The sequence below is a fragment of the Pecten maximus genome, chromosome 18 (genome assembly GCF_902652985.1).
Source record: "Pecten maximus chromosome 18, xPecMax1.1, whole genome shotgun sequence".
Taxonomy (NCBI): domain Eukaryota; kingdom Metazoa; phylum Mollusca; class Bivalvia; order Pectinida; family Pectinidae; genus Pecten; species Pecten maximus.
Genome location: NC_047032.1, coordinates 11,687,654 through 11,712,193, shown reverse-complemented (window position 1 = coordinate 11,712,193; position 24,540 = coordinate 11,687,654). Strand labels below are relative to the sequence as shown.

Here is a 24,540-nt window from a genome sequence, read left to right as displayed (position 1 = left end):
TAAAAGTGAGCACATGTAAAACCAAATATAGGGGTAGAGTACGATAGATTTTCTTTGGGGTGCAATTAATAGCTTAAAAAGAGTACCTGTAACTTTTGGAAGGTGATAATATAATAGTAATTTAATGATTCACCGATGCATCAATGTTTTGGATCCCAGAGTGGTGCATCGATGCATCATCTATCCTTGCATTGATTTGTATCGCGATACTTGAACATTTGTAGTTATCTCCCTTCACCAACGTTAGCTTACGTTTTGTAACAACATGGCCGACAAGAACGTTTTGTGGGAAACGAACAAAAGTATGTTTTTTGTAACAAATGTAGACAAAAACTCAAATATTCCAGAAATATCACAAAAACAAACACGACTACTGTATGATGGAATACCAGATATCTGGTAGTTCATCAGCTTCTTATATATCGTGATACGTATCGTTTCTTGACCCACCTTGCGATACACAGCTCTAGGACAAAAGCCCCCCTGGACATTTGCCCCCTCAGACATTAGCCCCTAGGACAAAAGCCCCTCCGGACGAAAGCCCCCCTGGACATTAGCCCCCCCGGACAGAAGCCCCTTCTTTATAAATTTAACTGGTATACTTTACATAAATCTGTACTTTTGAAAAACAGAAACTATATATATATATTGTTGTTTTTATCTCTGAAATTTGGAGAATAATTGTGTGGAAAATGAAGGTCCTTGGTTCAATGTCAGTGTAGCATTATATGTCTGTGGTTAAACATCATAATTTATTTTTTCAAACTTTATATTATTAAGTAAGCTAAAAATTTCAGGAAAACTCTCCATGATGAACAAATTGTTACTGATTACACATAATTTTTGACTTCCTAATATACTGCAAATATTGATAATCAAAGAAATGCCTACAAAAGCAATAAACATTTGATCCCTATTTGCAGTGTCTCAAATTATAATATAATAAGTACCTAACCAAACATGTTGCACTGCGTTTTAATAAGAAAAGTTCAATTTTAGGAATGATTAAAATCAAAGAAACAATGAAGCCATTAATGATATATTTCTTTCCAGGAAAATACAACATCAATGAAAAACCTACCAAACACCTGTGTAACAGCTTATTGTTTGTGTAACAGTTCAAGTAGTTGTTGTTGGAACCGGTTGTTTACATTGCCGAAGCCACTGATGACATATGTTATGTATATGTAGGAATTAAAAATCATAAAAAAATAATATTTTTTGTTACATGCATCATTTTTTTGCTGTGTTTATTTGAGTTAAGGTCTTTTTGTTGTAACTGGTGGCTACCTCACCAAACAACATAATTTATAAGTGAAACATTGGATCTTCCCCAGGCTACTGTGATTTCCTCAATAATTCACCATGAATACTTTTATAACGAACTCAAAACAAATTATTGAGATCAGAATTTAATTTAAAGGAATTCATTTTCAGGTACACGATTCCGTCCCCTGTCCTTGGAAATCCCTAAACCATTGTTTCCAGTCGCAGGATTCTCAATCATCTACCATCACATTGAAGCATGCAGCAAGGTGGAGTATCAATTGTAGCACTCCTTTTATCACTTGATTTTAGCAACAATTTACTTGAAAAAAACTTCAGACATGTTAATTTAATTCAAGTGTATATGTCAAAACTTTAATATAGGTACTTTTCAGAGACTTGAAATTTTGAACATTTTTAAAAAGTTTTCAACTATGGTTTGAATAATTTGTTTTAATGACATTTCATGTCTCTGAAATTTAATGAAAAAAAAAAAAAATTGGATATGCAATATACCTGGGTATATTATTTCCTAGTTTATAGGTATACACTACGCTTTATGGTACATGGTAGTCATATAACCAACAAAATAATTAAGATATACCTGTATACATTTGTATAAAGCTACGGTTTACAAAAACATGATTTTTTTTTAAAAAAGATTCCAGGCATGAAGGAGGTGATACTAATGGGCTTCTATCAGCCAAATGATGCTCTGACCAAATTTATCAACTCGGCTCAAAAGGAATTTAAGTTACAAGTACGGTATGTATAATATATACCTCCAGTTAGGCCTACCCTATGTCATCAATGTTATCAGGGCATCCAGTAGACCCTTGAAAGTATGTCAATGACTCCCAAAAATCAGATTTGACATTTGGATCGGAAGAGAAATGTCTATTTGACATATACATGTACAATGACTACATATACATATACAATGTATATATATCTTGACCCTTCAGATTTCTGAGAAATGGGATTTGACTTCTGGAATCGTTCAACTGGATGCCCTTGTTATTATGCATTTGAAAGGTGACCAGAATTGGATTTCTCAGTCCTTGATCATTCATGTATAATCAGTATGATGCATAGACTTTCTCCTGGTGCTCTGGTCAGCAGCCTGAATATTCTCTGGGTACTAGGTTTTGGTCAGCAGCCTGAATATGTAGGTTTATTCTCTGCCTACTAGGTTTTGTCAACAGCCTGAATATGTAGGTTTATTCTCTGCCTACTAGGTTTTGGTCAGCAGCCTGAATATGTAGGTTTATTCTCTGCCTACTAGGTTTTGGTCAGCAGCCTGATTATGTAGGTTTATTCTCTGCCTACTAGGTTTCGTCAGCAGCCTGATTATGTAGGTTTATTCTCTGCCTACTAGGTTTCGTCAGCAGCCTGATTATGTAGGTTTATTCTCTGCCTACTAGGTTTTGTCAGCAGCCTGAATATGTAGGTTTATTCTCTGCCTACTAGGTTTCGTCAACAGCCTGAATATGTAGGTTTATTCTCTGCCTACTAGGTTTCGTCAGCAGCCTGATTATGTAGGTTTATTCTCTGCCTACTAGGTTTTGTCAACAGCCTGAATATGTAGGTTTATTCTCTGCCTACTAGGTTTTGTCAACAGCCTGAATATGTAGGTTTATTCTCTGCCTACTAGGTTTCGTCAACAGCCTGAATATGTAGGTTTATTCTCTGCCTACTAGGTTTCGTCAACAGCCTGAATATGTAGGTTTATTCTCTGCCTACTAGGTTTCGTCAACAGCCTGAATATGTAGGTTTTTTCTCTGCCTACTAGGTTTCGTCAGCAGCCTGATTATGTAGGTTTATTCTCTGCCTACTAGGTTTTGTCAACAGCCTGAATATGTAGGTTTATTCTCTGCCTACTAGGTTTTGTCAACAGCCTGAATATGTAGGTTTATTCTCTGCCTACTAGGTTTTGTCAACAGCCTGAATATGTAGGTTTATTCTCTGCCTACTAGGTTTTGTCAGCAGCCTGATTATGTAGGTTTATTCTCTGCCTACTAGGTTTTGTCAACAGCCTGAATATGTAGGTTTATTCTCTGCCTACTAGGTTTCGTCAACAGCCTGAATATGTAGGTTTTTTCTCTGCCTACTAGGTTTCGTCAGCAGCCTGATTATGTAGGTTTATTCTCTGCCTACTAGGTTTTGTCAACAGCCTGAATATGTAGGTTTATTCTCTGCCTACTAGGTTTCGTCAGCAGCCTGATTATGTAGGTTTATTCTCTGCCTACTAGGTTTCGTCAGCAGCCTGAATATGTAGGTTTATTCTCTGCCTACTAGGTTTTGTCAGCAGCCTGATTATGTAGGTTTATTCTCTGCCTACTAGGTTTTGTCAGCAGCCTGATTATGTAGGTTTATTCTCTGCCTACTAGGTTTCGTCAGCAGCCTGATTATGTAGGTTTATTCTCTGCCTACTAGGTTTCGTCAGCAGCCTGATTATGTAGGTTTATTCTCTGCCTACTAGGTTTTGTCAACAGCCTGAATATGTAGGTTTATTCTCTGCCTACTAGGTTTTGTCAACAGCCTGAATATGTAGGTTTATTCTCTGCCTACTAGGTTTTGTCAACAGCCTGAATATGTAGGTTTATTCTCTGCCTACTAGGTTTCGTCAACAGCCTGAATATGTAGGTTTTTTCTCTGCCTACTAGGTTTCGTCAGCAGCCTGAATATGTAGGTTTTTTCTCTGCCTACTAGGTTTCGTCAGCAGCCTGATTATGTAGGTTTATTCTCTGCCTACTAGGTTTTGTCAACAGCCTGAATATGTAGGTTTATTCTCTGCCTACTAGGTTTTGTCAACAGCCTGAATATGTAGGTTTATTCTCTGCCTACTAGGTTTTGTCAACAGCCTGAATATGTAGGTTTATTCTCTGCCTACTAGGTTTCGTCAACAGCCTGAATATGTAGGTTTATTCTCTGCCTACTAGGTTTCGTCAACAGCCTGAATATGTAGGTTTTTTCTCTGCCTACTAGGTTTCGTCAGCAGCCTGATTATGTAGGTTTATTCTCTGCCTACTAGGTTTTGTCAACAGCCTGAATATGTAGGTTTATTCTCTGCCTACTAGGTTTTGTCAACAGCCTGAATATGTAGGTTTATTCTCTGCCTACTAGGTTTCGTCAGCAGCCTGATTATGTAGGTTTTTTTCTCTGGGTAATTAACTTGAACACAATATGTTTTCATTGTCTAAACCTAAAATGTATATAACTAGGTACCTACAAGAGTACACAGCCTTGGGAACAGCAGGAGGATTATACCACTTCAGGGACCAGATCCTGGCAGGGAACCCAGACTATTTTTTCGTGATGAATGCTGATGTGTGCGGAGACTTTCCACTACAGGATATGTTGGATCAGCACAAACACAGTCCAGCCAGTATCTGTTGTACTATATTATGTACAGAGGTGAGTGGGAGACTATAACTGGGGTGGTGTATAAAATATATCCAAATATTTATGTTTGGTACTGTTTTGGAGCCACGATAGCTCATTTGGTTAGAGTGCCGGTCACATAACCTCTGGTGAAAGTCTGAGGTGCGTGGTTTGATGCTTCCTACCTGTGTGTGAGGCCACGGTGGCCAAGTGGTTAAGGTGTCTCAACACTTTAACACTAGCCTTCCACCTCTGGGTTGCGAGTTCGAAGCCTATGTGGGGCAGTTGCCAGGTACTGACCATAGGTCGGTGGTTTTTCTCCGGGTACTCCAGCTTTACTTCACCTCCAAAACCTGGCACGTCCTTAAATGACCCTGGCTGTTAATAGGACGTTAAACAAAATAAACAAAACTAACCCAATCCTACCTGTGTCAGTTTGTGTTTTATGGAAGCTAAAAAATGGACCAATCTGTAATGTCATAGTTGTGTCCTTGGGCAAGTCACTTTACCCTAATTGCTCTGGATAGCATGCGACAGGCCTCCCATATGTTGTTCAGTGAGGTAGCCACCAGCTACTACAAAGAAACCCCGCCTCGAAATGAACCTGGTTGTTCATGTGATGTTAAACCCAACAAACCTTTGGGATACATTTCTTTATTAATATTTCAGTTACAATTATTTGCAACACCACATGTGATTAAGGGAATGATTATTTTCTGTTCAAATGTTAAGTGGCTTAAAGATGCTACACTTTTCTATCTGCCCCTCCTTTATATGTTTTATTCATCCGAAAATCTCTCATTTTCTAACCAATCTCTTTGAAAATTAGCAAGATTTATAATCATGATGCGTAGGTGTGTTTGCCGGAGCATTATTTTGATGGGGCCATTATATATAGTCATATAAAGTTATTAAAATAGATATTGCCCTTTGTTTACCTCTGTATTATAATCTTGTCTTGCAATGTCTTCTTCTATTGTTAAACAGGTTTCTTGGAATCTTAGTTGACTTTATAATCTTGATATGTCAGGGCTCAAAGTGGCGCCTATTTTAGTAGCCATGGCGCCTTGAATTCACCATTGGCGACCAGTTATTGACCTATAAGGCGCCTGCTTGGCCACTAAAATTTTTTTTTAGTTTAAGACAACTAGGCCAGGCAACTCACTTTTCCAACTGGCCCCTAGATTTAATGACTTGGTAGCCAAATAGGCCACCTGGTAAAAATATCCACTTTAAGCCCTGTATGTAGTTTTTTTTTTCCAAGAATTATTAGCTTATTGAAGAAACATTTTTTCTCGTAATGTTTTCTCATTTTGTGCATTTTGATACAAGAATCTACCAATTATTGAAATTTTGTCATGGGATTAACATATATTTTTCCACTCTATATTACTCTGGATGTTTTCAACTAGTCAGCTTTTCCTGTATGTATGTATGAAATATATGTCCTTGGGACTCCTTCCAGAATAATGTTTAGGTGAATTGGAAGTGAAGAGAAATTATCACATCCCAATCTGTTGTTTGATTGTATCTTTTAGGCCACCCGACAGCAGTCTCTTAACTACGGCTGTGTGGTTGACAACAAAGATACACATGAGGTATGTATATATAACCTTACTTTAAGGACTCGTACAATTAATTCAGCCAATCAGCTACAATTAGTCCCTAAAGAAAACATGTTGCTAAGGATTGTTACTATTTTCTCGATTAATTAACATATGGAATAATGACTTCCTTTGTACAAGGATCAAGAGTAATGTCTTAAGATTTGAAAAACAAAAATATACACTCCTACTGAAAAAAGAATGATGTAGGAGTACAAGGTGCAAAAATGGTGGGAATTCCCGAGTTGGGGTTCCCCCATCCAGTGTAAAGGTCAGAGATACTGTCTTTTCTGTACCAACATGCTCTTATTTACCAATAAATCTATACCATAACATCATTTCTCAGGTAGTGAAAATGTCAAACGTTTATTTCATATTTGATATAGTTTACATCATTTAGAACTTCAAAATTGAAGGGTTGGAGTCAGTTGTAATAACATATAATAAAATGTTTAGTTGTGTGAGTCATTTAAGTTAGAATATAAGTATTTATAACTATCAATTAACAGTTTAAATTAATTAATACCGATTTTATTCCATTTGATGTATGATACAAAACCTGATGAACATTATCTGAGTATAGGACATACTTTAATGTTGAATAAAAAAAAAACGACATTGTTGACAAATTGGCTGCCATATGTCATGGCTTCTGATTGTTTGAAATTAAAATATTTTCTGATTTTAGTTAAAATTGGTATTTAGGAAGAGTATGACAGAAGAAGCAATGCTGATATCTGTGTTCTGCTAGCTGGCTTTTGATTGATCGAAATTAACATGTTGTCCAAAATTAAATTTGGTGTTAAAGGTGTATTATGACTGGCGAAAAAAAAATATAAAAAAATACCGGTAGCTTAATTAGAAACTGTTAGAGTAGTTTCGGGGACTTATGTTAAAGGCCCCGTTACAATTTTAACTTGTTGAATATGATAATTCACTAGAACTACCAGTAATTACCATGATTGTAATGTACATTGTAGTTTTGATACATTGAAGGTCCTCCATTATGTGGAAAAACCAGAAACTTTTGTCAGTACAGCTATCAACTGTGGGATATATTTGTTGTCTCCGAGAGTCTTTGAGCCACTACAGCAGATCTTCCAAAAAAATCTCCAGGACAACTACAAGTATGTACCTTGTACACGTAAATATATATAATGTTATATCAATTATTATATAGTTTAGACTAATAATGAGTGATTTATATCACAATGTCTTCATTTTCAAGTATAACCATTTAGATTCTGTTAGTTTTGAGAACTAATTATAGTAATAGGTATGAATCTATAATAATTTTTCATCACAAGTTAGAGAACTTGTTTCTCAAATAACACAAAAGACAATGTTATGTTTCTTCCCATGGGCTATTTCATGCTGAAGGTACAAGAAAATAAAATATATATGAGCTAAAAGAGTTGAAATAATGGTTGACTTTGGTGGAGAAAACAGGATTACTGGGTAAAACTTTAATTTGTATTTATCTCAATATCTGTGAAACTGTGTATGTCCAGAAGTAGGACATTCATCTCCCAGTATAATTAATACACTGCTGTATGAAATAAAGGTCAGTATTATCTACATTTTCCGTGAAAAACTGACTTTGAAAAGATCTAGAAAATTTGTTCTATCATATTAATATATAAACCGGCCTTTTCTGACAGACATTTTAAATGAATCTGATGTTAATATGTGATATTTTTTAAGTGTTTTGTTTACTTTACAAACAGATCAAACACCTGGTAATATCTCCTTCCATCTTGATTCACTGTTGTAACTAACACTAATATATAAGATGTAGACTATGGCTAATAAGCTTCTTGGTTTTTAGCTCACCTGGCCAAAAGGTCAAGTGAACTTACGCTGTCTGTGTGGGGTCCGTCATTTGTCTATAGTGCTAGTACAGTGGAACTTCGTTAACTCGAAGTCGACGGGACCACGAAAAAACTTTGAGTTATCCGAGTGTTCGAATTAAGCGAGTTATCGTTTTTGGTGAAAAGTTTGGTCAATATTTGTCAACATTATATAATCATTATAACTTCGCTCTGTCGCTCATCAGTTTAGTGTGAAGACTGGTCAATACATGTAAATATATATGTAATGTTTCGTTATGTCACTTGTAATTTGGTGTAGTTTTGCCGATATACAGTCACGATAAAGTTTCATTCACTTAGTCACTTCAATAACGATCTGATGTGCAAGTCATGTTTGCAAAAGGTAAACGATAAAACGGAATTCGACAAAATAACAAGTTATTAATGTCAAAACAAATAACTGTTTAAGTTTAACACATATTGCATACAAAACGTAACAGAACCATTACCTTTTATTGGACATATATAAAATACTGTTTGATCGGCCTACTTACTTTTTATTGATAACCACGCCATTTCCATGTGTATTAGCACCGGAAGTTGGGCTGCGCATGTGCGTATAAAATGTTACTGTAACTGAGTTGGCGTTTTATCCGATTTAATAGACAGCACTGACCGTTACAGTTGTACTCTGAACACCTCGGCAGTAATTACGCTATTGTTTCAGCAGTTTAAAGATTTAATAGGCACCGGTGACTGTGTCATTTCTACACCTGTAGAAACATCAGCCGGGTAGATCTACCGGTGTGTCAGAGATTAGTTCCGCTTGAGCGAACGGGTAGATGAGTTGTTGACTATCGTGTGTACTGATATCGGCGACCGCCTTGGGAAATTACCTGATGTAAGTAAAGCAGTACTTTTTATCACCAAGACTTGTTGTTATAAGATTCAACCGACAATTTCTTTTATGAATTTATGAAACACTTATAATAGCATGTAGGTTAGTAGTGCTGATATGTTCAGTATTACAAACGGAATTTAGCTCTTAAAAAATGTCGGCGTTTGCCACCGATCGACGAAAATTATACTTCGAGTTATTCGAACATTTCAAGTAGGATTTTTATTGTTGGGACCAAATTTTTACTTCGTATTATCCGAGTTTTTCGAGTTATCCGAATTCAAATTTTCCGAGTTTTTTTTACTAAGATAAAGAGAGAATTCGGCCGGGACCGGCGAGGTACTTCGAGTTAAGCGGGGTATTCGAGTCTCAGTTATGAAAACTTGAAACTTGATTTTTTTTTCAAAGAGCATTGATTACGAGGTGAGCAATGCAGGTCTAATTGGCCTTTTCTTTGTCAGAGCATGGATCTATCATATGTGAAAGGTCAAAGGTTCTTTATATCATTTTTTTTTTTTAAGAGTTTTGCTGTCATCTGAGTGGGGCCTTTAGTTAAAAGAACCATTTTGATCTTGGTCAATATGCATGGTATGGATTGTTCCATAGTTTGACATCTATCATATAATCGGCCTGTTTTCCAATGAATTTGACCATGTAATATTTTGCATATGTCACTTTTGTAATATAGTCTGGAGTGTATTTCATTGGCTATGCTATTTAGAAATTGTCTTATATAATGTAAAATAAGATAATATTCATATAATACGGAAAATAACATTACATCATGAATTGAAAATGGAGCAACGAAATGGCTGCCTCCATTTGAATTATCCTCCACATTTTGACTTCAAAAACCTGTAAATATTCTACTTTGCTGTGTTATGTGATAAGGCATGCAAAAATGAAAAAAAAATTCTGAGACTTGTTTCATAAAATCTCATATGAAAGGAAAATTCATTTAAGACCCTATGATGAGACAATATCAGGGATATATAAGTACAGACCTTGTCTGAGATGATACAATATCAGGGATATATAAGTACGGACCTTGTCTGAGATGATACAATATCAGGGATATATAAGTATGGACCTTGTCTGAGATGATATAATATCAGGGATATATAAGTACGGACCTTGTCTGAGATGATACAATATCAGATATATATAAGTATGGACCTTGTCTGAGATGATACAATGTCAGGGATATATAAGTACGGACCTTGTCTGAGATGATACAATGTCAGGGATATATAGGTACGGACCTTGTCTGAGATGATACAATATCAGGGATATATGAGTATGGACCTTGTCTGAGATGATACAATATCAGGGATATATAAGTATGGACCTTGTCTGAGATGATACAATATCAGGGATATATAAGTACGGACCTTGTCTGAGATGATACAATATCAGGGATATCTAAGTACGGACCTTGTCTGAGATGATACAATGTCAGGGATATATAAGTACGGACCTTGTCTGAGATGATACAATATCAGGGATATCTAAGTACGGACCTTGTCTGAGATGATACAATATCAGGGATATATAAGTACGGACCTTGTCTGAGATGATACAATGTCAGGGATATATAAGTACGGACCTTGTCTGAGATGATACAATGCCAGGGATATATAAGTACGGACCTTGTCTGAGATGATACAATGTCAGGGATATATAAGTACGGACCTTGTCTGAGATGATACAATATCAGGGATATATATATATAAGTACGGACCTTGTCTGAGATGATACAATATCAGGGATATATAAGTACGGACCTTGTCTGAGATGATACAATAACAGAGATATATAAGTACGGACCTTGTCTGAGATGATACAATATCAGGGTAATATAAGTACGGACCTTGTCTGAGATGATACAATATCAGGGATATATATATATAAGTACGGACCTTGTCTGAGATGATATAATGTCAGATATATATATATAAGTACAGACCTTGTCTGAGATGATACAATGTCAGGGATATATAAGTACGGACCTTGTCTGAGATGATACAATATCAGGGATATATAAGTACGGACCTTGTCTGAGATGATACAATATCAGGGATATATAAGTACGGACCTTGTCTGAGATGATACAATATCAGGGATATATAAGTATGGACCTTGTCTGAGATGATACAATGTCAGGGATATATAAGTACGGACCTTGTCTGAGATGATACAATGCCAGGGATATATATATATATAAGTACAGACCTTGTCTGAGATGATACAATATCAGGGATATATAAGTACGGACCTTGTCTGAGATGATACAATATCAGGGATATATATATATATAAGTATGGACCTTGTCTGAAATGATACAATGTCAGGGATATATAAGTACGGACCTTGTCTGAGATGATACAATATCAGGGATATATAAGTACGGACCTTGTCTGAGATGATACAATGTCAGGGATATATAAGTACGGACCTTGTCTGAGATGATACAATGTCAGGGATATATAAGTACGGACCTTGTCTGAGATGATACAATATCAGGGATATATAAGTATGGACCTTGTCTGAGATGATACAATATCAGGGTAATATAAGTACGGACCTTGTCTGAGATGATACAATATCAGGGATATATAAGTACGGACCTTGTCTGAGATGATACAATATCAGGGATATATAAGTACGGACCTTGTCTGAGATGATACAATATCAGGGATATATAAGTACGGACCTTGTCTGAGATGATACAATATCAGGGATATATATATATATAAGTATGGACCTTGTCTGAGATGATACAATATCAGGGATATATAAGTACGGACCTTGTCTGAGATGATACAATATCAGGGATATATAAGGACGGACCTTGTCTGAGATGATACAATATCAGGGATATATAAGTAAGGACCTTGTCTGAGATGATACAATATCAGGGTAATATAAGTAAGGACCTTGTCTGAGATGATACAATGTCAGGGATATATATATATAAGTACGGACCTTGTCTGAGATGATACAATATCAGGGATATATAAGTACGGACCTTGTCTGAGATGATACAATGTCAGAGATATATAAGTACGGACCTTGTCTGAGATGATACAATATCAGGGTAATATAAGTAAGGACCTTGTCTGAGATGATATAATATCAGGGATATATATATATAAGTACGGACCTTGTCTGAGATGATACAATGTCAGGGATATATAGGTACGGACCTTGTCTGAGATGATACAATATCAGGGATATATAGGTACGGACCTTGTCTGAGATGATACAATATCAGGGATATATAAGTACGGACCTTGTCTGAGATGATACAATATCAGGGATATATAGGTACGGACCTTGTCTGAGATGATACAATGTCAGGGATATATAAGTACGGACCTTGTCTGAGTTGATACAATATCAGGGATATATATATATATAAGTACGGACCTTGTCTGAGATGATACAATATCAGGGATATATAAGTATGGACCTTGTCTGAGTTGATACAATATCAGGGATATATATATATATAAGTACGGACCTTGTCTGAGATGATACAATATCAGGGATATATAAGTACAGACCTTGTCTGAGATGATACAATATCAGGGATATATAAGTACGGACCTTGTCTGAGATGATACAATGTCAGGGATATATAAGTACGGACCTTGTCTGAGTTGATACAATATCAGGGATATATATATATAAGTACGGACCTTGTCTGAGATGATACAATATCAGGGATATATAAGTACGGTCCTTGTCTGAGATGATACAATATCAGGGATATATAAGTACGGACCTTGTCTGAGATGATACAATATCAGGGATATATAAGTACGGACCTTGTCTGAGATGATACAATATCAGGGATATATAGGTACGGACCTTGTCTGAGATGATACAATATCAGGGATATATAAGTACGGACCTTGTCTGAGATGATACAATATCAGGGATATATAAGTACGGAACTTGTCTGAGATGATACAATGTCAGGGATATATAAGTACGGACCTTGTCTGAGATGATACAATATCAGGGATATATAAGTACGGAACTTGTCTGAGATGATACAATAACAGAGATATATATGTACAGACCTTGTCTGAGATGATACAATATCAGGGATATATAAGTACGGAACTTGTCTGAGATGATACAATATCAGGGATATATATATATATAAGTACGGAACTTGTCTGAGATGATACAATGTCAGGGATATATATATATATAAGTACGGAACTTGTCTGAGATGATACAATATCAGGGATATATAAGTACGGACCTTGTCTGAGATGATACAATGTCAGGGATATATATATATATAAGTACGGAACTTGTCTGAGATGATACAATATCAGGGATATATAAGTACGGACCTTGTCTGAGATGATACAATGTCAGGGATATATATATATATAAGTACGGACCTTGTCTGAGATGATACAATGTCAGGGATATATATATATATAAGTACGGACCTTGTCTGAGATGATACAATATCAGGGATATATAAGTATGGACCTTGTCTGAGATGATACAATGTCAGGGATATATATATATATAAGTACGGACCTTGTCTGAGATGATACAATGTCAGGGATATATAAGTATGGACCTTGTCTATAAGTCCTTACCTACATATCTCTGGCATATAGCCTGACACTGTTGTATAGACATATATAGTATTTAATATGTAGATGCTATAAATATGGTACTGAACATTATGTAAATTTACTATACAATGTATGTTGCATGCCTTTAAATGGTCATTGCTACCTTCTTTGACCTTTTGACCCTTGATCTCTTATACATAATTGAAATCTCCCTACATTTCAAGATGGACCCAGAAATCGGTATACATCATGAAAAAACTCTATATGTTAGAACCTCTCCAGGCCTTTCACCTTTGACCTTGCCCTAAAGTACATGTCCTGAAATACAACTTATCACATTACTGATAAATATCGTAAGACACATGTAATAATATCACAATAAATATATGATGTCACACAAAAAAGATGACTATTGTCTCTGAGAGAAAAGGATATTGTAAGAGTTAAAAATCTCCTTATTCGTATATAGAAATTAATTTGAGAGTTGTCACTGGATATTATCATAAATATGAGTTTTGTGATATACAGAATCTTACACTGGTATCTTTGTCATATGGAACTGAACTTGTTCATTAATTTTTATGTACCAATCCTCTAAAGGTTTGCGACATATCAAATTGTTGATCTCATTTGATAAACTCCATAAGACACCGCCATTCATGTAAGATCTTCTATATACATGATTTTGATTTGACTGCTGTATATCTCCCAAACATGTACAACTGGAAGTCACACACTGAGATAGTTTTCAAAAAATTCAAAACCAGGCCCATTCTTAGTTTTCAAAAAATTCAAAACCAGGCCCATTCTTAAATGACCCTGGCTGTTAATAGGACGTTAAAAAAATAAACTAAACCAAATTCTAAAACTCCACTGAGAAGGAAATTGTTTAATAAATAACTCAATGGCTGGTTATCCTTGTCATCCCAATGCTAAAAATTAAATCTGGTTTAATATATATCATAGAATGAAAAAGCCATTCCTTAATTTCTATGATACAATTTTCCCCTCAGCTCTGTAGCAGGGCTGTATGATGGCCTGAAGTACGTCGGATGGTAACATGTCTTGTGCTCTTTGTTTTTCTGTTGTTCAGCAGCACGCAGGTCAATTGATGAGTTGTCTCCCTTTCATTTGTTATTTTGAATCCTCCCTACCTCCTGTTTTTCTGGTATTAGGCCTAATAATATTATTCATCTTCAGATGAACAAAAGCTTGACAAAATTAAATATAATTGGTCATTAAGGCCCTTATGGTAAATTGAGATTTTTGTATTTTGTATAAAACTGCTTTCAGCTGGCATTCACGGTGACTATAAATGCCAAATGGAAGTTGTTAGTACTGCATGTATCCATCATATGCATGTGTAATGAACAGAACGGATGTGGTTGAGATCAACAATTTGGCCATTGAAGTAAATCTGAAATTTTTCTGCAATACTTTATTGTTATTTCTGCCCTTGCCTATAATTTTGGGACATGCACAGTTGTGAGAGATTTTGATGCAAGTATCTGCATGGGAAGCACTGTACACAGGAATCAGGTAATGTATGTCTGAAACACTAGAGTTATTGCCCTTTGTATATAATTTGCCATCTTGTCTGGGGAATGCAGTTGTAAAACTGTATCTGAGTATTTCTTGTATGGCAGACATGTTAAAATCTGATCTATGGCAGTCATGTCTGGGGTTAGCAGGGTTATGGCCCTTTGTTTTAGGGACTTCAGAGTCTTTATAGAGTTAAAGCCCTTTGTTTTAAGAAAATAGGGTGTCTTTACAGAGTTACAACTCTTTGTTTTATGGAACTGTTGAGTCTTTACAGAGTTACAGCCCTTTGTTTTAGGAAACAGTGGAGTATTTATAGAGTTACAGCCCTTTGTTTTAGAAAACAGTGGAGTCCTTACAGAGTTAAAGCCCTTTGTTTTAGAAAACAGTGGAGTCCTTACAGAGTTACAGCCCTTTGTTTTAGAAAACAGTGGAGTCTTTATAGAGTTACAGCCCTTTGTTTTAGGGAAAAGTGAAGTCTTTAAAATACATTAACACATACATGTATAACACAAATTTATACATTGCATATTTAAGTGATACTGTAATAATACAGTGTTAAATAAAACCCGAAGGAACACACGTGTAACCAAAATTCTTTTAATGTCTCACAAATATGGCACAAGAATAATTTCTACATAAATTATGCAACTACACCATTTTTATTGGTTGTTCATCTTTTATTCAATAAATATTTTTTGAAAAGTTTGATTATAACCGAATGCATGTACATTGTATCGATCATACACACAATTTGGGAAGTGTTATGTTCAGTATCGACTTCACCAAAACTCTACAATGGATTACAGCTTAAACATACTGGGCAAGCAGGATGATATCAGCTGCACAAATTTGTTATATCATATATATTTTTATGGCGTATGTTTTGCAATGGTTTGCATATACACAACAAAGTCATTGTTTTGCCCCTTGCACCTGACCATCTGTAGTAACATCTTTTTATTGCTGCAGCGTGGCAGATTTGTAATGAATATTATAGAATGCCTTTTATGTGCTATGAGATGAAGCGAGCTACAATCTGACAAAATGTTTTACAAAAAATACAAAGACTGCAGGCTATAGATACTGTTCAAATCCAACTTTTCCCTGGTGTACTACCAGGTGCTGACATTGCTGTTTATGTCCGAAATATAAATTGCACAATTACCTGTATGTGGACATTATAATCAAGTAAAAACAATCTGATTAAAATCAGCTGTAAATCAGCTGTTACATGGCTACGTTTACCAGGTACTACACCTGAACATCTGAAGGTGCTCAATCAGGGTCTGGTCACGTTCAGGTGACCTTTTGATTAGCCAATCACATTGCTGCTGGCAAAATCTGTTCAGCACTTTGATATTCCTCGTAACTGTATGCTTAGTCATGATAAGATCCAAGAGAAATCGAACAGAGCTCAGCGTCGCAAAACAATATGGTGGTGATAGTGACACCCAGGAAGTCGCTCCGATTTTGTAATTTGTGTAAACTTGATCAAACATTGACACACGTAGATGGAACACTGTCTGTTCAAGTGTTTTATGAAAGAAAACCAAAATTTGCCTATTGCTTCTTTTAAATCTGAAATCTTGGTTGCATCTTTTGTTGCTTTGCTTACCAAAATGCAACCAAAGGCTTTAGAAAGCTCATCTCTGATTGGCTAATGTATAATGAAATTAATTTCTACGGGGTTCACCTGAACGTGACCCTGATCCGAGCATCTTGAGATGTTCAGGTGTAGTACGTAGTAAACGTAGCAATATGACAATTAATTTAAATCAGATTGAAGTAAAAATAACTCACAAGTAGATACAGAAATATGTTTATTAACAATGTTTATGTGTCAAGGCAATACAGCCATGTCATACAGCCATGTAATACATCCATGTCATACAGCCATGCCATACAGTCATGTCATGCAGTCATTTCATACAGCCATGTCATGCAGTCATGTCATACAGCCATGTCATGCAGTCATGTCATACAGCCATGTCATGCAGTCATGTCATACAGCCATGTCATATGGTCATGTCATAGTCATGTCATAGTCATGTCATACAACCATGTCATACGGTCATGTCATACAGTCATGTCATGCAGTCATGTCATACAACCATGTCATACAGTCATGTCATGCAGTCATGTCATGCAGTCATGTCATACAACCATGTCATAAGTCATGTCTAACAGCCATGTCACACAGCCTCGTCATACAACCATGTCATACAGTCATGTCATGCAGTCATGTCATACAACCATGTCATAAGTCATGTCTAACAGCCATGTCACACAGCCTCGTCATACAACCTTGTCATACAGTCATGTCATACAGTCATGTCATACAGCTATGTCATATTTCATGTCATACAGCCATGTCATACAGTCATGTCATAAGACCATGTAATACAGCCATGTCATACAGCCATGTCATACAACCATGCCATATAGCCATGTCATACAACCATGTCATATAGCCATGTCATACAGTCATGTCATACAGTCATGTAATACAGTCATGTCATACAGTCATGTCATACAGCCTCATCATACAGCTATGCCATACAGCCTCGTCATAAAGTCATGTCAAACAGCCATGTCACACAGCCTCGTCATACAACCTTGTCATACAGTCATGTCATACAGTCATGTCATACAGCCTCATCATACAGCCATGTCATACAGTCATGCCATACAACCTTGTCATGCAGCCATATCTTAACAGCCTCACCAAACAGTCATGTATTACAGCCATGTCATACAGCCATGTCACACAGCCTCGTCATACAACCTTGTCATACAACCATGTCATACAGTCATGTCATACAGTCATGTCATACAGTCATGTCATACAGCCTCATCATACATCCATGTCATACAGCCTCATCATACAGCCATGTGATACAGTCATGTCATACAGTCATGTCATATAGCCATGTCATACAGTCATGTCATACAGTCATGTCATTGAGACATGTCATACAGCCATGTGATACAGTCATGTCATACAGCCATGTGATACAGTCATGTCATACAGTCATGTCATACAGTCATGTCATACAGTCATGTCATACAGTCATGTCATGCAGTCATGTCATACAGCCATATCATAAAGTCATGTCATACAGCCATATCATAAAGTCATGTCATACAGCCTCATCATACATCCATGTCATACGGTCATGTCATACAGCCTTGTTATGCAGCCATGTCATACATTTAGCCTTTTGATCCAGCCATTCTATATATTCATGTCATACATATTTTAAGACACGTGTACATGTATGACACTTATATATGTCAGAAATAATGACATAGTGATGATATTGCATGATTACTTTGGTTGTGGAAACTAACTGTAAGGAAATTAGCTAGACTTATAATAGGGAGTTATATTTGACAGTTTTAAACTCATAAAACAGTAATGTTATCAATAAATTATCATAGTAATTTTCTCTACGATATGGAATTTTATAAAAATTCTAGAATAATTTGATGTCACCTCCCCTTAAGACTTTGACAAATCATTACACTCACTGTAAAATCCTCTATTTAAAATTGACCTCAAGACTGACAGTTGCTGACAGCTGTAACTTTACTATGCATTTTCCCCTGTTATGTAGTAATTCCTGGGAATCCCTCACATCGTTACAATTGTTGGTCTGCATGAAACGCTTAAGGTATTGTTTACCTGCACGCTTTGTAGCATGTCCATGGTTTGATAAAAGTTTTTCTAAAGTCACACAGTTATACTGTGACTGAGATATGACGCATCGTGAAGTCCTCGTGAAGTTTGTGTTTTGGTGTTGGATGATATACATAGTTAAAGTAATAGTCGAAGAGATGTGTATATGTAGTAGTCATGATCTGGAAACTATATAGATGAGCAATATTTTGTACTGTTTCATATTTTGTATTCGATCTTAATTCAATCTATACATTTCTCTCTCAACATTGAGAAATGAAGTCAACCTTGTCAATTTATATCTGATGTATACCTATAGAACTAGCCACATCCACCTTAACAACATTTGTACCCCTGTTCCTTCTCCCTGACTAACCCTGTCTTTGGCCCCATTGACTCACATTCCACCACCGGCCCCTGATTGATCCTGGCCTTGGTCCAAGTTACTCCGATTCCTCCACCCACACTAACCCTGTCCTCAGCTCCAGTGACTCGCATCCCACCATTCTAACTAACCCTGTCCTTGGCCCAAGTGACCCAAATTCCATAACTCTAACTAACCCTGACATGGCCCTAGTAAGTAACTCACATTTCAACGCCCTGACTAACCATGTCCTTGGTCCAAGCGACTCACATTCCACCACTATTATACCAGACTTAAAAACACTGACATTGCCCTAGTAACTCACATTCCACAACCCTGATTAGCCCTGACTAGCCGTCCTTGACCCAGTGACTCACATTCCACCTCCCCTCCTCCCCCTCCCCCCTTAACCCTATTCTTGGCCCCTGTAACTCACATTCCACCACCCTGACTAACCCTATCCTTGTCCCAGTGACTCACATTCCACCCCCTTGTCTCTCCCTGTTCTTGGCCCCTGTGACTCACATTCCATCCCCTTGTCTAACCCTATCCTTGACCCAGTGACTCACATTCCACCCCCTTGTCTAACCCTATCCTTGGCCCCAGTGACTCACATTCCACCCCCTTGTCTAACCCTATCCTTGACCCAGTGACTCACATTCCACCCCCTTGTCTAACCCTATCCTTGGCCCCAGTGACTCACATTCCACCCCCTCATCTAACCCTATCCTTGACCCAGTGACTCACATTCCACCCCCTTGTCTAACCCTATCCTTGGCCCCAGTGACTCACATTCCACCCCCTTGTCTCTCCCTGTTCTTGGCCCCTGTGACTCACATTCCATCCCCTTGTCTAACCCTATCCTTGGCCCCAGTGACTCACATTCCACCCCCTTGTCTAACCCTATCCTTGGCCCCAGTGACTCACATTCCACCCCCTCATCTAACCCTATCCTTGGCCCCAGTGACTCACATTCCACCCCCTTGTCTAACCCTATCCTTGGCCCCAGTGACTCACATTCCACCCCCTCATCTAACCCTATCCTTGACCCAGTGACTCACATTCCACCCCCTTGCCTTACCCTGTTCTTGGCCCCTGTAACTCACATTCCAGCCCCTTGCCTTACCCTGTCCTTGGCCCCTGTAACTCACATTCCACCCCCTTGCCTAACCCTTTCCTTGGCCCCTGTAACTCACATTCCACCCCCTTGCCTAACCCTATCCTTGGCCCTAGTGACTCACATTCCACCCCCTTGTCTCTCCCTGTTCTTGGCCCCTGTGACTCACATTCCATCCCCTCATCTAACCCTATCCTTGACCCAGTGACTCACATTCCACCCCCTTGCCTTACCCTGTTCTTGGCCCCTGTAACTCACATTCCACCCCCTTGCCTTACCCTGTTCTTGGCCCCTGTGACTATCCTTGGCCCCTGTAACTCATATTCCACCACCCTGACTAACATTGTCCTTGGTCCGAGTATCTCGCATTCCAGGTGCTACAACAATGGTATCCATAACTTTTTAATTTATGACTCTGTTTAGTCAAATGAGATTAATTAACTGTAGTATTGTAATGTTTCCATCACTGCCTGCCTTTTCAAAAAAAATGAAATAATGGCTCCTTGATTTCTAGCTTTGACCCCAGTTCTCCATCTAAAGAGATGATTCACCTGGAGCGAGAGATTTTTATCCCCCTTGCCAACACTGGTAAACTTTACGCTCACCATACAGACCGTTTCTGGAGTCAGATCAAGTCCTCTGGGTAAGTACACAGTATTCTTACACAAAATTCCTAACAGGTAAAAAGATATGTCTTGTGCAATAAGGTTGGAAATAAGTCATTTAGGGATCGGACCCACAGGTTGATTTTTCATTCGGGGTCATAGGAAGGTGTTGAGTTCCTGTCCTTTTACATATAACATGCAGCATGGAATGATAGTTCAATGTACACTAAAATACTTGTATTAGAAGAAAAACAATCCTTATTTGAAAGGTTGGTTAATTTCTATACTTTTCCAATTGTTCATTTTTGCATCTGTGGTCAAGAAGCTCAAATGGTTAGAGCATCCCATCTAGAGTTTGGAGGTCCTGGGATTGAATCCTGGTCTGGTCATTGAATTTCCCTTTCCTGTTAGGCTTGGCACCCAACTTAATACCCACGGAGGTGGTATAGGGTCTTGTGTGTGTCTTGGGGATCAACTTTGTTGAAGGAGGGAAGAATGTAGCAGAACTGGACTGGGACCAGTGCCAGAAGCTATAGGTAGCTCAAATATTTAGAATGTTCGTCTTGAATTCAGATGTCCCAGGTTCGAGTCCAAGCCTAGTCATTGTATTTCCCTTTCATGTCACATTTGGGGCCCAACTCAATACCCAGAGATGGTATAGGGTCTGGTGTGTCTTGGGGATAAAAAAAACTTTGTTGAAGGAGGGAAGAATGTAGCAGGACTGTAGTGGGATGAATGCCAGCAGTTAAGTAGCTCCAATGGTCGTTGAATTTTCCCTTTCATGTTACAAATTGTATAAAACAAGACATCTTCTTTCTTCCCCCAGAGCTGCTATTTATGCTAATAGACATTACTTAGCTATATACCGTGACAGTCATCCTGAGAGACTCGCTGGGAATGACAAAGACAGGCCTACAATACGAGAGGATGTGTACGTACACCCAACAGCACAGGTTCATCCGACAGCATTGGTGAGTACAGACTAACCTCAGACCTACCAACATCTCAGTACAGACTAACCCCAGACCTACCAACATCTCAGTACAGACTAACCCAGACCTACCAACATCTCAGTACAGACTAACCCCAGACCTACCAACATCTCAGTACAGACTAACCCCAGACCTACCAACATCTTGGTACAGACTAACCCCAGACCTACCAACATCTCAGTACAGACTAACCCCAGACCTACCAACATCTCAGTACAGACTAACTCCAGACCTACCAATATCTAGGTACAGACTAACCCCAGACCTATCAACATCTCAGTACAGACTAACCCCAGACCTACCAACATCTCAGTACAGACTAACCCAGACCTACCAACATCTCAGTACAGACTAACCCCAGACCTACCAACATCTCAGTACAGACTAACCCCAGACCTACCAACATCTTGGTACAGACTAACCCCAGACCTACCAACATCTCAGTACAGACTAACCCCAGACCTACCAACATCTCAGTACAGACTAACTCCAGACCTACCAATATCTAGGTACAGACTAACCCCAGACCTACCAACATCTCAGTACAGACTAACCCCAGACCTACCAACATCTCAGGACAGACTAACCCCAGACCTACCAACATCTCAGTACAGACTAACCCCAGACCTACCAACATCTTAGTACAGACTAACCCCAGACCTACCAACATCTCAGTACAGACTAACCCCAGACCTACCAACATCTCAGTACAGACTAACCCCAGACCTACCAACATCTCAGTACAGACTAACCCCAGACCTACTAAAAATGTACCAACATCTCAGTACAGACTAACCCCAGACCTACCAACATCTCAGTACAGACTAACCCCAGACCTACCAACATCTCAGTACAGACTAACCCCAGACCTACCAACATCTTGGTACAGACTAACCCCAGACCTACCAACATCTCAGTACAGACTAACCCCAGACCTACCAACATCTCAGTACAGACTAACCCCAGACCTACCAACATCTCAGTACAGACTAACCCCAGACCTACCAACATCTCAGTACAGACTAACCCCAGACCTACCAACATCTCAGTACAGACTAACCCCAGACCTACCAACATCTCAGTACAGACTAACCCCAGACCTACCAACATCTCAGTACAGACTAACCCCAGACCTACCAACATCTTAGTACAGACTAACCCCAGACCTACCAACATCTTAGTACAGACTAACCCATGACCTACCAACATCTCAGTACAGACTAACCCCAGACCTACCAACATCTCAGTACAGACTAACCCCAGACCTACCAACATCTCAGTACAGACTAACCCCAGACCTACCAACATCTTAGTACAGACTAACCCCAGACCTACCAACATCTCAGTACAGACTAACCCATGACCTACCAACATCTCAGTACAGACTAACCCCAGACCTACCAACATCTCAGTACAGACTAACCCCAGACCTACCAACATCTCAGTACAGACTAACCCCAGACCTACCAACATCTTAGTACAGACTAACCCCAGACCTACCAACATCTCAGTACAGACTAACCCCAGACCTACCAACATCTTAGTACAGACTAACCCCAGACCTACCAATATCTCAGTACAGACTAACCCCAGACCTACCAACATCTCAGTACAGACTAACCTCAGACCCACCAACATCTCAGTACAGACTAACTCCAGACCTACCAATATCTAGGTACAGACTAACCCCAGACCTACCAACATCTCAGTACAGACTAACCCCAGACCTACCAACATCTCGGTATAGACTAACCCCAGACCTACCAACATCTCAGGACAGACTAACCCCAGACCTACCAACATCTCAGTACAGACTAACCCCAGACCTACCAACATCTCAGTACAGACTAACCCCAGACCTACTAAAAATGTACCAACATCTCAGTACAGACTAACCCCAGACCTACCCACATCTCAGTACAGACTAACCCCAGACCTACCAACATATCAGTACAGACTAACCCCGGACCTACCAACATCTCAGTACAGACTAACCCCAGACCTACCAACATCTCAGTACAGACTAACCCCAGACCTACCAACATCTCAGTACAGACTAACCCCAGACCTACCAACATCTCAGTACAGACTAACCCCAGACCTACCAACATCTCAGTACAGACTAACCCCAGACCTACCAACATCTCAGTACAGACTAACCCCAGACCTACCAACATCTCAGTACAGACTAATATCCCAGACCTACCAACATCTCAGTACAGACTAACCCCAGACCTACCAACATCTCAGTACAGACTAATATCCCAGACCTACCAACATCTCAGTACAGACTAACCCCAGACCTACCAACATGTCGGTACAGACTAACCCCAGACCTACCAACATCTCAGTACAGACTAACTCCAGACCTACCAACATCTCAGTACAGAGTAACACCAGACCTACCAACATCTCAGTACAGAGTAACCCAGACCTACCAACATCTCAGTACAGACTAACCCCAGACCTTCCAACATCTTGGTACAGACTAACCCCAGACCTACCAACATCTCAGTACAGACTAATCCAGACCTACCAACATCTCAGTACAGACTAACCCCTGACCTACCAACATCTCAGTACAGACTAACCCCAGACCTACCAACATCTCAGTACAGACTAACCCCAGACCTACCAACGTCTCAGTACAGACTAACCCCAGACCTACCAA

General features: G+C 38.6%; 1 protein-coding gene across 8 annotated transcripts in view; it reads left to right on the top strand.

Annotated features, from left to right (window-relative positions):
* LOC117316504 (mannose-1-phosphate guanyltransferase alpha-like) overlaps positions 1 to 24,540 on the top strand; it is a 35,483-nt gene that overhangs the window by 1,415 nt on the left and 9,528 nt on the right. For 4 of the 8 annotated variants that reach the window (XM_033871116.1, XM_033871114.1, XM_033871117.1 and 1 more), the window contains exons 2-10: positions 1,438 to 1,535; positions 1,928 to 2,031; positions 4,491 to 4,683; positions 6,189 to 6,248; positions 7,251 to 7,381; positions 7,982 to 7,993; positions 14,584 to 14,613; positions 20,787 to 20,915; positions 21,704 to 21,848. In XM_033871116.1, the coding sequence (XP_033727007.1) occupies positions 1,438 to 1,535; positions 1,928 to 2,031; positions 4,491 to 4,683; positions 6,189 to 6,248; positions 7,251 to 7,381; positions 7,982 to 7,993; positions 14,584 to 14,613; positions 20,787 to 20,915; positions 21,704 to 21,848 (902 nt within the window). Of the gene's footprint in view, positions 1 to 1,437; positions 1,536 to 1,927; positions 2,032 to 4,490; positions 4,684 to 6,188; positions 6,249 to 7,250; positions 7,382 to 7,981; positions 7,994 to 9,371; positions 9,387 to 14,583; positions 14,614 to 20,786; positions 20,916 to 21,703; positions 21,849 to 24,540 lie in introns of all 8 variants that reach the window. The other 4 variants (XM_033871118.1, XM_033871119.1, XM_033871120.1 and 1 more) reach the window with 4 other exon arrangements.